Source organism: Megalops cyprinoides, chromosome 14 (genome assembly GCF_013368585.1).
Source record: "Megalops cyprinoides isolate fMegCyp1 chromosome 14, fMegCyp1.pri, whole genome shotgun sequence".
NCBI classification, from domain to species: domain Eukaryota; kingdom Metazoa; phylum Chordata; class Actinopteri; order Elopiformes; family Megalopidae; genus Megalops; species Megalops cyprinoides.
Window position 1 is genome coordinate 19,195,368 of NC_050596.1, and position 15,100 is coordinate 19,210,467.

Genomic DNA, 15,100 nt, shown 5'->3' on the forward strand with positions numbered 1-15,100 from the left:
TGCTGGAGCGGCTGTGAAAAACAGACTCAAGTTTTCATGGCGGCTGCCATAATTGAAAGGGCATTTTTGTAATACGTCTTCAGTCTTGGCTCTCCTCCATTGTGCTAGAGGGATATTGCAGAACATTCAAAGAGAACAAGCACTCTACAGCAGCAGCTATACAATTTACCTGAGAGCTATGACTCTCTGCTGTTCAATCCTGCCACTGGCTGGCTGGCTGCCAGGGGGAGCTGTCCACTGGACACATGGTGCTGAAAATGGTTAATGAGTTTCCTCCAGGTGTTCAGTGGGCGGATTAATTTAAACCATTCATTGAGCGACACGCCATAGCACAGAGCATCTCGCAACCCGCAATTCTCTTCCTGCATAGTTTAGAAGGACAGCGGGGGATCAGCTTATTCTAGTGTAACCATATTTTCCCAACCGTGCAATCTACAGCTAGGGGACAGACAAACTGAAAGTCCATTCTATAAAAGACCCCTGATCATGCAGTAGAATATGCATTGAGATATATATTTTATATTCAGTAGGGTGCTAATAACAGAAAGGGGAATATGGTTCTACAAATGCAGGTGATTGACAGTAATCTTTTTTGGTATGCATTTTATTTCAGCTGTAGTTATCCCCCTCTGGATCTCCATACAGATGTGCTTCATGCAGATAAACAAGGCAGCCCTACCCACTACAGCCACATGTACGCTAAAATGATAGCATGTTGCTAAATGCTCAATTTTATTTACTTGAACAATGTGTATCATCTGCCACATATTAACACACAGAGTGTTCATACGTCCAACCAAATACTTGCCATAGGTTTCCTTTTAAAATATCTAAAAATGTGGATATCTAGTCAAAGTGATTTCAGTCTTCAGTTAGATATATTAAATGGTCAGGGACAGAATGACTAATATTTCATCATCCTCTGCATAAAATGTTTTTCCATCATTAAGGATTCTGCTCTGAATAAACTTGATTTGTTATTGGATAACAGTCAGGCAGCAGAATATAAATATGTTGTAGATCTCCCTGGTCTTAAGACATATGCAGTAACTTTAGAATCAGTTTGGCCCAGGTTAAGAGAGAGACCACAGACAACAAGATATCACCTCTGAATTCAAAGATGGCCTCTGGCTGTCAAGATAGGTTAGGTTTTAGTCTCGTCAGACCTGCTGATACAGGCCTGCCTCTTGGTGTGTCTGAGACAGCCAGCTAAAATCTCTGTCACTCAACAGACAGGAGAGAAGCTGTTAGAGGACACTAATAAGGTTTACATGCCAGCGATGCTCAGGTGAAAGTTTCAGACGCCAATCATATCAGACCCTCTGCTGTAAATCAATTTCAGAGAAACCTGTAGTGGATGACCACTGTCCAGTGTCTAGGAGATCAGCTGCATTGGGATACTGTCCTAACTACATGCCTCATGGAAACTAGAGGCAGCTGAACAATCTAATCAGTACAAATGGCATGAAATAGTTCACTGTTTATCTGCACCATAAACAAATAAACAAGAATTACAGTGTGATTCCCACACTTTACCCATAATGCAGACGAGCAGATAAAACTTACAATTAACAATAGATCAAATCAACAGCAAAAGCTGTACACTCATCACATTGTGACTGACCATAACTAGGACAAAATTCCACTGTAAACAGCATGTGCCCAATGGGAGCAGTAACCTGTAATACATAATGGATAAAAACCAGAAGCAAAAGATTTCTCAGGCTACACAGAGGTCACACCAAATAATCAACCAGTTAAGCAGTTTATAACTGTCAGTGTGTCGTGATTGCACATCTCATTGACCGCACAATATAAAATACCCATTCATACCTGTGTCCTTTGTAATGTGCAGTTGCTTTGGCAACAGGAAATTCATTCACTGCTCACAGCACGCAGGCACTCTGAACTAGATCAATTCTCACAGCTGGAGAAAGAAGTTCAATATGAAGCCAGAATGATGAGCCTTGACTGTCTGTCCTAAATCCTGAGATTCATCCATCTTACAGGGCTGGTGAAGCAGCCATGCTCCTGCCAGTGTTACAAACCACCCCTCGATTGGCCTTCATTTCCCACACTTTATATAACCAACAATTTGCACAATTTCAAGACACATTCATATACATCCTTAATTAATACTATTCTTGTTTCTCACACGAAACTGTGTTGTGTTAAGATGCCTGAGATAATACAGCTAGATACTGTTAGGAAGTCATATCCCACCCCTTCCTGCATTTACCGCCCAGGATATGAGATAATTTATACTTGTGGAAAGAGGAGAAATGTATTAATATTTACTTTATAATTTCAGGGATGTCTTCAGAAGTGGCACAGGACCAGCAGAAAGAAATATTAGATTTAATCATCAAACTTCTATATGGCCCTTTTTCACAGAAAACTGCCATGATCATTTTATAAACACAAATTGCATAATAAAACTCCCAATACATCTATTTCATACAGAAAGGAATTTGGAGGTTTTTCTCGGTTAAGTCTATAGCTAGCAAAGCAAACACACTTCTTGAGACCATGTTTGCTGTACCAACAGCTCCAAACAGAACTTAACTTTTTTTCTCTAGATATTGTTTCAGTTTCACTTGGAAAAGACAACAAAACTGTCGGATTACTGGAACCACACTGGCCCGCTTCCACGGAGCTCTCCTGTGACAGCGGGAACAATGGAGCCGGATGTCTCTGTGATTTTTTCGAAGCTGCAAATGAGATACCCCTTGCCTGCCAGGGGGAAATGCCACACCCGAACTTTCCTCCATAGGTGCCAGCTCAAATTGCCACCCGTTTCCTGATAGGGGTTGTAAAGCATGAGATCCAGGAGCACTAACCAAGGACCAGACATGACAATTTTTGTGAGCCCTGGCCCCTGTTTACACCAGGGCCCTTGACCAAGGAATGTAACTATTACTGTATGTAAAAAGTAAACCTTTTGTCTACCAAACTGTATTAGTGGATTAATGGGCTTGTCAACTATCAGAAGGTGTCAGAGGGTGGAGATCTGGTGGGAGTTACCATACCTTGAAGAAGGCATTCATTGTTGAAGCACTGGTGAAATGAATGGAGATTTCCTCACGTGGATATTTCTTTGTTTTACATGGATTACAACCTTTCACAAACCTGTTTATTTGTCACTGTGGGTGAAGAACCTCTCTCCCCTGATCAACACCAGGGCCACAATTCACTCTGTCCCACTGTCATGCATCAGCACCATTAACACATGATCACTGGATGTGTTAAAAATGACCTGATCTCCTTATTTTCGAAGAGAACCCTTCTGTCCATGTGAGAGGGTAGTTACTTTGACTCATTTTACTCCCCCACCCCCATTGGTATTTCCTCTTCTTAAGGTCAGAGGGTAAAGTATTACTGATGTTACTCAGATAGACCCCCCACCCCACCCCCAGAGACCCCTCCCCTCCTCTGGACTGACCTCGGCAGATGAGGCCCTCCTTGCTGACCGTCTGCTTGCACACCCCGCAGGCCTTGGCCTTCTTGAACGTCTTCACTCTGAAGGTGTGGGAGTGGACCGCCTCAAAGTCCTCCGGCTGTGGGGAATTAGAGACAAAGGATGATTAATACATCCTCCCAAAGGTCCTCTAGTGACAAGGTAATGGATCCTGCATACATTGTATTTTTACTTCATTTGAAATTCTGTCAATGATGTACATAAACCGAACATTCCACCAAGGAATGCAAAGTGCATAATATACCTAATAAACTATCTCTGCTCCAGTCCTCTGACAAATTACCCATAATTCAGCGCAGCGTCCAAGAACAAGGCAGATCTGGGAAAAAAAAACATGTAGCAATAGTCCCCGTGCAAACTGCAGGTGTGTTGTGTAGACCCTTTCTGAAACCATTTCGATCTCACAACATAGTTTTCCTGAAAGGACCCTTGTCCGAGGCAGTTGTTTTCTTTTCCACATAATTACATCTTTCAGCCATTTCTGCTTCCTGTCTGTCTACCTTTTTTCTGGGAGAGGGGGGTAAAAGAGAAGTTAAATTGACCGATTCCACAATAACATTCTCCAGATTGAGCTCGGCAGAAAAGCATATCGTATTCACCCTTTGTTTTCTGGGCTAACTGTGCTCTTTGTGATGGACATCCTTAGTCACTCCACACGTGACATCAGTTCCGCAGAATATTTGTGCAGCTGGTTCACATTTTATCTCTTGCTGTGAGTGGGCTTTGGTCCCCTCTAGAGAGTCGAGAGCCCTCTCCCATTTTGATAAAACATGTGTGCCTCTAGAGAGAGTGCGGGCAATGGAGCTCCTCCAACAGGGCATGTTCAGAAATTAAACCAAAGAAATGCCCTGCTCATTCTCAAACCCCGACCAAAAAAAACTGACGCCCATGGAAGCCTTGATGCTGTGTGCTGTCATTTTTAGGGTGCCCTGTGCTGAATGGGGTATTGCTGTTATGGCCTGCAGGTGGGAGCCTAACCCAAACTACTTCAGTAAAACACTCATCGACAAAAACAGGCAACATATAAAACGCAGGTTCTGTGTGTCACCCCGCATAAGGGCATCTGCTAAGTTCATAATGGGGAAAAGTGCTGACGCTCTGAGAAACACAGGCAGTAAAAAAAGAGTGTCACAGCACACAGCAAGCCTTCTCTTTCACGGTCGGTAAAACAATCCCGCTGGGAAATAATGCTGAAAGAGATGTGAATGAGATAAAAAAAGGCTTCACTTTAAAGGCTCATGTCAAAGAAAAATATCAATCCATGCACAGTTAATGTACAGAGACAAGGTGAACTTCACTCACCACAAACTTTCTTCCTATTACTCCTATGTGTATATGCATTGAAGGACATTGTAATCTCTCCCCAGAGGTCTGTTTGCATGAAATCAAATTAACGCAAACCACTGCTATCATCACAACATCAGCTTGGTGCGTTTGCATCCCTTTTGATCTAGCTGCGCTCCGCAACAAGCAGTCAGGGCGGGTTTCACACAGTAACAACGCATGTCTTCACAGGCAATGGCACTGATGTTAGCCACAATATGTGTTTCTTTTGTGTTTCCTCACAGCTTGTTTTAAAAAGGAGCACTGAGACAGAATGCAAAAATACAACACATAAAGCAGCAGAAAGTACATAACACCGACCAGTGGCATTAGGCCCACTGAGACTGAGAGGGCATGTGCTCCCTCAGCTTTCCAGCAAAACTGCTGCCGTCTAGAATTTGTAGGAACCATAATTACATCTGTAACTTTCATTTTGAGCATCTTTCATCTCTACCGCCTGTTTATCTCGCCTGCCTGTACTATTTATCCTCCCTTCCCTGATTTAGCTTCACAAGTCTGTGTTACTGTACACTGTAGAACACATACAGTAGAGAACGCATGCCACTCAACAAAGCCAGCCGAGCGTAAAGAAAGTATACATTTGTAAAACGATTAAATGTTTGCCAGACAATATTCATCCAGTAATTGTTGTAACCCCACGTCTTTTTTTACTATATAAAAGATTTGGATAAAATACTATCTACAATACTGACACAGGGTGTGTGCTAGAAAAATAATGAAAAAAAACAGCTGGATAACCTCAGTTATTCTTAACTGAGCTACACACAGATCCAACAGGAATAGTGCTGTTTGTGGGAACTTTTTTTCTGCAGCATGGCTTGAATTAGCTTCATTCTGATGTCCCTGGTATCCTGCTGTTACATTCATTCATGTCCAATTCCACAGTGTGTGGGTTTGTGTGTGTGTGTGTGTGTGTGTGTGTGTGTGTGTGTGTGTGTGTGTGCGTGTGTGTGTGTGTGTGTGAGTGTGTTTGTGTATTTGAGTGAGTGTATTTGGGCACTTTTGTGAATGTGCATATGGGCATGAAACTTGTGCGTGTGAATGTGTGTTTTAATGTTTTTATGCTGTGCTGCATGTAATTGATCATATTATTTAGCTGTGATCTGCTAAAACACATTTTAATCTGCAAGGCCTGAGCCTACAAGAAAGAATCATAAGTGTCTGTGTGTTCATCTCACGTGTCTACGGATGTGTCTGTGAAGGTGTGTGTATGTAATTGTGTGTGCATGTGTGTATGTGTGCATGTCTGTGTGTGTTTGGGTGTTTGCATACCTGTACGTGACACAGAGAAAGGAGATCAAACTCAGAGGCAGGAGACACAAAGGACCACAGTGTGGATGTGCCAATCTCGCCATCCTCATAACAACATTGCTTTTAAACAACTGAACGTATTCAAGCAATCAAACTTCACGTTTATGGAACTGAACGTCACACTGCTGTGTCCAGTTGATCATCTCTCCACACCCGCCATCATGTACTGCTGGGGGTCTCATTTTAGGCAGAGAAAAAGGAAAGACTTCATTCCTGTTAATGATGATCTGTGATCCTTTGGCAGCTGCTCTGTAGCCATAAAGCCTCCTTTATGAGTCTAATCATCCTTCCCAAAGAATTAAACAAACAGACATAAAGTGGACTTATGTTAGTCCCTGAACACCTATAAAAGACCAGCCTTTTAAACCCAAAATAACAGCAACATACATTGCACAAACAACACAGTGCAGCTCTTTCACACATCTAATTGTTTCCATTTGTTAGCAGCATGCCAACATCCTTACAGCTTGTTTATTGTGTATTTTGAAGAGATGGGGTGAAGGGTGAAGGGTTGGGGTAACTGGGGGAAACCAGCAAATTCCCTACAGTGTGTTCAAAGGGTGACACAAAAGCAGCTGCATCCCACATCCCACAACAGCATCCCACATCATCACCAGTGCTGAGGGACTGAGCCCATGGGCGCAAGTGCACTGGGCCCTGGAGAAGCATGGGGTAAGGCCTGTGTGCTCCGCCTATAACCCGCCCACATACTGCCCCCGCATTACCAACTGTCTGTAAAAAGCAGACCCTCTGGAAAAAAAAAAAAAAAAAAAAAACAGAGTCTCCCTCACTCTACATCTGCATTTCCGCTCACACAGGTACCGCACGCACTCTCCTGGCTCCGCAATCACTGTTCCACAGGGGAGTCTTCCACGGAATTAAGATTCCAGACTGAACGTGGGAATCCCCTGGAAGGCCACCTGTATGACACAGTGCCCCAGACAGGGGTCAGCACTGACTCATACTCCCTCCAGCGCACATCGTCAGAGAGGCACTCACACAGAGGTCTGCTTATTTGACATTATAATGCCCTCACTTAGAAGAACCGCTCACCAAGGGCGACCTGGATAGCTTACATATTTTCTATCCAAACAGCTGGGCAGTTTTAATGAGGCAATTAAGGTTAAGTGCATCGCCCAAGGGTAAAACGGCAGTGTTCTGCCTTGGATTTGAACCCATATCCCCTCTGATTTACAGTTTACATGTTCTATTGATCCAGTGATCACAACCCCTTCAGAGCCGATTGCAAGAAACCTTCCACAACTCCCACCATTCTGTGAGTATCAGCCTGGGACAAACAGAATGGTGGATCTTTTGCAAAGATCTTTCATTAGAACACATACAAAGTGAACATTCTTGTAAGGTGAAGAAGCATTTTATAATATCTCTCCATATAGGACACGCATTTCCTGAAGTGTCAAAACACGACACTCTCTGAAACCAGGACACACTGAAAGAGCTCCTGAGGCATACCGCTGAGCTGCCCATTAGCACAATGCCTGTAAATTAGCTTAACTTCGGATATATTTACAAGCAGCTTGAGTCGGGGCAATTTCCAGGGCTTATAAATCCACCTCAAAAGTCTGAGGGAGGTTAAACTGCGGAGTTTAAAACCCAAGTGCGGTCGTTTAAAAACCACCGAGGCAGGGCCTTCCTAACACAGCCCCGGCTCTGCGGAGACAGAGCCGTAATGGCCGCCGCATGCAGATCCCCAGGAGACATTCCTGCAGGATAAGGTCACTCAGAGCTGTTTCCTCCTTCACAGTGAGACAGGGAGAGGGAGGGAGAGAGAGAGAGAGAGAGAGAGAGAGAGAGTGAAAGAGAGAGAGAGAGCCAAGGTGTGTGTGTGTGTGTGTGTGTGTGTGTGTGTGTGTGTGTGTGTGTGTGAATCTGAGAGAGAGAGAGAGAAAGGGAGAGAGAGTGCGAGAGAAAGTGTTCCCCTGAAAGGGTCCCCAGGTTGAATGCACCCCTACAGGAAATGTGCACTGGGGCTGTTTTATATCACAGTACCTACTAACCTGCCTTTACCCCACTATCCCAGCACAGAGAAAAACAGAAACACACAAGCACACACACAAACACACCCTGTTTTACCTAACCTCCCTCTCCTAACACACACACACACAATCACAGACTCTGTAAAGCAGTTGAAATGAGAGAATGGTTTACAGTTGTTTGCAGGCAATAACATTAGAGGAACAGACAGATTTAAAGCCCTTTATGGAATGTTTTATGCAGAAAGCCTGTTAGTGGGAAGCATGCTCGATTCAGTGATCCTAGCCTGGGCTTGTTCCCACATCTGCTGGCAAAATGCTGTTTAAGTTCCCTTGATTTGTGGGGAGAGTCTCTTCTGCTCTACTTCAACTCCATGAGACCCGTCTGGTGCACTGAGAACAGGCTGCTGTTGGAACCCGATGGGCTTTTGCAAAACTGCAAGCAATGCTTTTCCACTCTGCTCCTGAATTCCACATTCAGGTGCAATTACAGAATAATGGCTGTGAATGTGTGAATGCTGACATAACAGTGACTGTTATTTGTGGGAGTGCCTGTGCTACTGCCACAGATTGTGGTCCCTTTTTTTAACCTCGGTGCATAGCCTCAGTCTCCTGAATGAGCAAAGTAAGTGGAGCCCCCTGCTGTCTGGGGAGAAAATCATTCTGTCCACAATGCAGTCCACATTCAGGAAGACACATATCAATGACAGAGAAGCTTAAGTGTTAAAAGGCATCCTGGTTGGCCATGATGGACCCCATCTGTGATTTAGCAGGTGCAAAAGGGAGGAAGGGGCCTGGTTGCTTCCCTCTCCTGTCTCAAATGAACACTAATACCTCACTCAAGCCCATTCTTTCTGTCACACAGCTCCAACTCAAAAAGCCCAGTGCGACAGCTTACCTTTGACCTCTCCATTAGCTTCTCTGTCTGCTTTCATCAAGCCCATATCCACATATGCATACACACATGGACATACACACACACACACAGAAACACACGCACACACACGCACTGCTCTGGAGCTGGTTTCCTGGAATCACTTCCCACATTTGGGGGGATTCTCTGGGTGGCCAGGTGGTTTGTGACAGTTTGTCATAAAACCATAATCCTATCCCAGTAAATGAGCCCCCACCCCCATCAAAAGGCCAGCTATGACCTCAACAATAAAAGCACTCTCTGCCTTTTGGAATCAAACCAATGTGTTTATGCAGGCCGGAAAACCAGTCCTCACATAAAACAACAAAAACAAGGACATGTCCCCTCTATGGGAAGGTCACAGTTATATTAGCTTCCTACAATAAGTGTTACACAAAGAAAAGAGTCTTGTTTCAGCGCTCATAAACAGTATATACACCCTTTCCCAGTAATACTGTGCCTGTCTGTCACAGCTAAGATGATGACCTGTTGTGCTGCAAGCTATTCGGCCATCCATTGTTTTTTGTAGTGCGGTTATCTGGGAGGAAATTATCAGCCATCCCAAAGAGAAGAGAGGGTTTGTTAAAGCACAGAATGCACGGTACTCTGTATTTCGTGATCTCTCCAATTTGCGAGGTGCAGAGATGTGGTTAAAGAGCTGGGTTTCCAGGAATGGTTCCAAGGTGGGGTACCTTTGCTGTACCCTCAGGCAAGGTACTTAACCTGAGGTGCTTTAGTAAATATCCGGAAGTATAAATGGATCATATTTAAAATGCAAGCTGTGGACTTTACCTTGGATAATGGTCTGTTAAGCAAACCAATGATCATTTATTTGCCTGGCAGATGTGTACCCATGTTATTAGTGTATTGGATTCTCAGTCAGCAGCCAACACAAATGTTTTGTCTGTATCTAAAGCTCAGCATCCTGCTGCATGATCTCCAACAGCACCAAACACATCTGAACAGGGGGTCAAAAACTGGACAGAATCACAGTGTCCAGCTTGAATCTGAGGGAAGCCCAGCAAAACCCACTGCATAAGAGGGACATGAAGTCTGGCAACTTTCCTCTGGAAATTCAAGGAGTAAAGAACACATTCAGTAAGAAATGGAGTGAGGTGGATATCCTCACAGCTTACAGAAGGCTTAATTAATCATTCAGCCTTGCTATTGACTAAATGACAGGGGAGTGTGGAGACTGAAGGGAGGTCTGTCCTCTGAATCCCCTCAAAACATCCAAAAGCACCCTGAGCAGAGAAGAAAAAAAAATCGAAAGACAGACTTTCAGCAGAACTTTATGAGATTCACACAGCATGGTTAAATCTAGTAAAGAATTTCATTACAGTAGAACAATGGCATTCCAAGGCCAATGCAAGATTCGGTTAACTGTGTCCAATGCCTTAATCACATCCATCCAGGGGAGTTTATGAAAGTGCAGATTCAAAATATTAGCCGAATATATATCTTAAAGCCTCTTGGAATAAATTCAAATTTGTGTTTTCGCAAACTCATCCAAAGGGGAACACGATGTCTCTCCGAAATGGGGCCTCCCAGTGAAAAAAACAAATGAATGGTAAAGTAACGCAATGCAGACAGAGGACAATTCAAGGGCAATAAATATGAAAACACAAAAAACAGCTCGTTCTTAATTTCTGTTGGTCCCCGGCGGCTTGTGATGGGAGGCCGCGCTCGCCCGCCAGTGTTCGTGATTTACGAGAGCCTCGCCGTGCGTTAACCGGCACGGCTGTTCAGACTCGAGCGATCCCGGTGTCCCAGCACGACCGGTACAACTTTTCAGACTGAACCAGATTTCCCTGAGCAGTGGACCAAGGACAGAACGCAATAAATCACCCTTCCTCTTCAGCACTGGCGCTCTCCGTGTTCCACTTTAGGCCGGCAGCGCAAATCCCCCTCGGTGCCGGGCAAATCGCAGTGCGGAAAACGACGCGCCCCCGCAGGGACACGGGTCAAGTCTGATGTCCCGTTTAAAACAGGGCAGAGGGACCAGGGAGGCTGGTAAGCGATGCACAAAGATGAAACCCTACTCCATCATAAGAACTGAGCTACACTCGCTCCACGGCGCATTGCAGGAGCAGCAGCGTTAGCTCCAGAGTTAGCACAAGAATATTCACCACATTCATCATATTAACATGTTCAAGCAGCTATTCAGAAGATCACCTCCCCCTCTCTGTTTTGTAATGGCAATGGTGAGAGTGCAGATTATACTACAGAGTTGTGATGTCGATTTATTGAATGATGGTAACCTATTAATTCAATAATCCTGTCAGCTATCCATTTGTTAATTTTAAGTTTCAAGAGCTTCAGTGTGGAAGTGTGGAACATTTGTATGTTTAAGTGTTCTTGGTCCACTGTTTTTTTTTTTTTTTTTCAGGCTGTCTCATGCATGTGGTATGTCTATGCACTGCTTGTGGCAATCAAGTTCATCCTGTTCTATTCTGTTGAGGATTTAAAGGATCGCCATGGTGACAGTCAGTCATTCATTATAGTGGGACATTGCAAACAGGGTGTTTACTGCCGACAACTGGCTCTGACTAAATTTAATATGGAGAAGCTTGGTAGGCCACAGAGTTCTTTAAAAATATTCGCTGAGCTCCTGCTTTAAATATCAGGCAATCTGGAACATTGTTGCTGGGAATGGCTGACTGTTGAAGACCGTAGTTTTGTACACGCAAATCAGTCCAGGACTTCTTGAGTTTTGCCAGCGCAAACAGTGAAGATCATTAGGTCATTGATTAGCGTGCCTGAGCCAGCGGGCAAATCTACCATCAGACAGGATTCAGCAGTGGGCACAGAGCCCAGAGGCCCTTACCAGGGTTCCAAATCACCACCTGTCAGCATACAAACCCCAATCAGCCCCAACAAGTGAAGCATGATCAATAAGAGTTAGAGAACAAATTCAAAGGGGTAAAAACCTGGAAGATCTTTAACATGCAAGTCTTACAGAAGATAATTCATTTTAGAATATCCACACACACACACACACACTCACACACAGAGTAAACATCAGTGCAGTAAACACTATGATTATCCAATACACCTCTGTAAAATGGGGGTGCCTTCCCTCAGCAGCCAAAGACACTTCCTGGCTTTGTGGGTTTAACTTAAATGATATTTAATGAAATGATATACCACCACTTTAGACCACCATCATACCCCAACACACATCATACCCACACAGACAAAAATCCTATCCCGACAGACCACCATAGGCTCTAATTCATACCCCACAAACCCCCATATACTCAGTAACATCCCCAAAGACCTTTATCCATATCCCAGACCCCCACCTCACTCTCACGCTGTACCAACCACAGGCTTTACTTGTTCATGCTCACAGAGGAATCAGCTCACAGTGCTCTGAGCTCCAGCACTCTCAGACACACAGCAGCCAAGGACAGGCAGAATGAGTCTGTCTGTGTTGGGTGAGCTAAATTACTGATCCTGCACAATGCACACCAGACAAGTTCTCAGTTTTGCTTTAAATCATAAGTAGCACAGGCCTGTGGAGAATTTAATAAAACAGGAAACATAAATGATAAACACTGGCATTATACAATTGTTACTGCAGCCATAAAAGGCAGGTCAAGTATCATAATTCAGGTAATCAAATACGCATGGTACTTCTGGGAGTAATATAAGCTTATCTAAAGTCAAATGAAAATAAGAATCTAAGCAGAGTCGTGTGTCCAAATTAAGCCTAATTCTGTCCATGGGTCAAGGAGAACAAAAATCTAGGAAAAACAGCAACACCAAAGCCACGATTTTATTAAAATTGTGTGATATACAATTTATGTCTGCACACACACTGGAGTTCAGAAACCCTGCCAGAATATCCATGCATTTTTGATAAATAACAGAATTGGTAGATGGGAAGCATGCTGGCGGAACTGACATCTCAGCCTGATCAAAGCTCTTTGCAGGACAAAACCAAGTCATTCCCGCACATGTGGGCCGCTTCGTGTGGCTGCATTACATGCCTGTCTCCTTTGTTTGGCAAGAATGATCCTTAAAGTTCCCAGAGTAGAAACACTTGTGCAGAGATCTGAGAACAACATCCAAGCCACACAAAGAAAAAAAGGACAGAGAAAGCCGGAGGATAATACTGCAAAACCAATAACCAGTGTCACATCAAAAACAAAACAATACAAAACAAAAAGTAGTAACTCTACAATAGCTACCCTCTCCTCCCAAGGACAAGCATGCCACTTCCAGAGAGGCAGAAAGAAAGAAAAAGGTAGATAATGGGAGATATGAAGGGAAGGACAGATAGAGGGGGAGGCAGAGGAAGTGGAAGAAGAGGAGAAAGGGAGACAGGACGGAGAGAAAAGGAGGGAAAGAGGTAAAAAGACTCAGCTGTGGACAGGAGACACTGACGTTCTGCATCTCCATCACAGTTAGCCGTGCACAGCACTGGGGTCTCTCTGGGACAGACCGAATCAGAGCTTCACTCAGGCCCATAAATCACTCAGACAGGGTTAAACGGCCCTTTATTCAGCCAGAGTGGGGGCAGCAGGAGAGGGCTGTCTGTGTCCTTCCTGCAGTGTCATTCACGCCTCCCCCCCCCCTTCCCCTCAACACACCAACCCCCACTTCCCAGCCAAAGGACACACAGAAAGGACGGATGAGGACCCAATCCCACGTGTCAATTGTCCATCATACAGCACAAACTACACTAATCTATTAACTCAAACAATGCCTCTGTAATTTAATTATCACAACATTAGCATCATGATCATTATCATCGTCATAATCATTATCATCATCGTTGCCACTACAATTCACTCTGGGTTGAAGCTGTTGTTGGTGAATATCTGTGGTGACTTCCTGTCTGATGCTACAGATATTAAATCCTTGAAGAGAGCAGCTCTCATCTGAAGGACTGCAAAACGGGTTCGTGTTGCATGAAAGAGAGAGGGAGAGAGAGAGGAAGGGGGTGGGGAGGGTTGGTGCACACAGTTGAGGCTTGAGGAGCATTAAATAGACTCACCTTCCACTGCAGCCTGGTGTACCACACCTCCCTGCATCTTCCCCAATGACCCGCCCGACGGCAGCAGGGGAGGTTTCCCATCGCTCAACACATCACAATCGCCACCATAACAGACTGACACTACAGCCACAGCCCCAAACAATAAGGTCACAAAATAATCACAACCCAATTTATGTAATCAGAACATGACCACAAACTAAACAATACTGTCACAACACAGTTAAAAAATGCAAACAACGCCAGCCACAACGGACCCTCTGTCCAAACAACGCTGAACACGGTTGCAATCCAAATAACACTGTCACAATTCAAACACAACACAATTCACAGTCACAACTCAGTCCGGTCACAATCCAAAACAACAGTCACAGTCAGTCTCAAGACAGTCGCAATCCAAACAAGGCCAGCTTCAGACACTTCTGATCCACAGTCTTCTTCATTGATGGACTGATTTGTTTTGTCTTAATGACTATTGATCACTCCATGAAGAGCCCCTTTGACAAGCATGAGGGTTCGGAGATGGATCAATATTTGCTTTGCATTTACACCTGTTGGCCTATCTGTAATTACCCCGTTATCTCGACCCTTACAAATCCTCCTGAGCACTGTCTGATTAAAGACTTATTCCCTGGACACACAATAAATAATTACTTTGAGCTCCTCAGTTATTAAGCTATTAGAGCAATCCTACCACAGAGGCAATCCTACCCCCAGCGCCCTGCTGTTCCTCAACATTTACATTAACTAAACTCATTTTCTGCAAGCTGCTCTGGACTTTACCTACTGCGGCAGAAAACTGATTCCGTAATTGAATACATTGCAGCTTCATTGACAACAAAAATTATCCTGATTGATGGATACATATTTATTTTTATTTTCACAAAGTGGATATTTTGTTTTATGCTGGATTGGCAGATTCCAGCTCTATCCAGAGGGAACTAGATATGGATATTCTCATCTATAATTCACAGTATTTTGAGGAAGTATATTCTTAGATCTGTGTTTCGGTGTTAGATGTCCTTCTCTTCCCAGCGCTTGTTTTACACGGTGCCGTG

The 15,100-nt window shown here is 44.1% G+C and overlaps 1 protein-coding gene across 3 annotated transcripts in view; it reads right to left on the bottom strand.

Annotated features, from left to right (window-relative positions):
- LOC118789537 (tensin-like) overlaps window positions 1–15,100 on the bottom strand; it is a 130,687-nt gene that overhangs the window by 97,947 nt on the left and 17,640 nt on the right. For all 3 annotated transcript variants that reach the window (XM_036546006.1, XM_036546008.1, XM_036546007.1), the window contains exon 2: window positions 3,443–3,557. In XM_036546006.1, coding sequence (XP_036401899.1) covers window positions 3,443–3,557 — 115 coding nt within the window. The remainder of the gene's footprint in view (window positions 1–3,442; window positions 3,558–15,100) is intronic.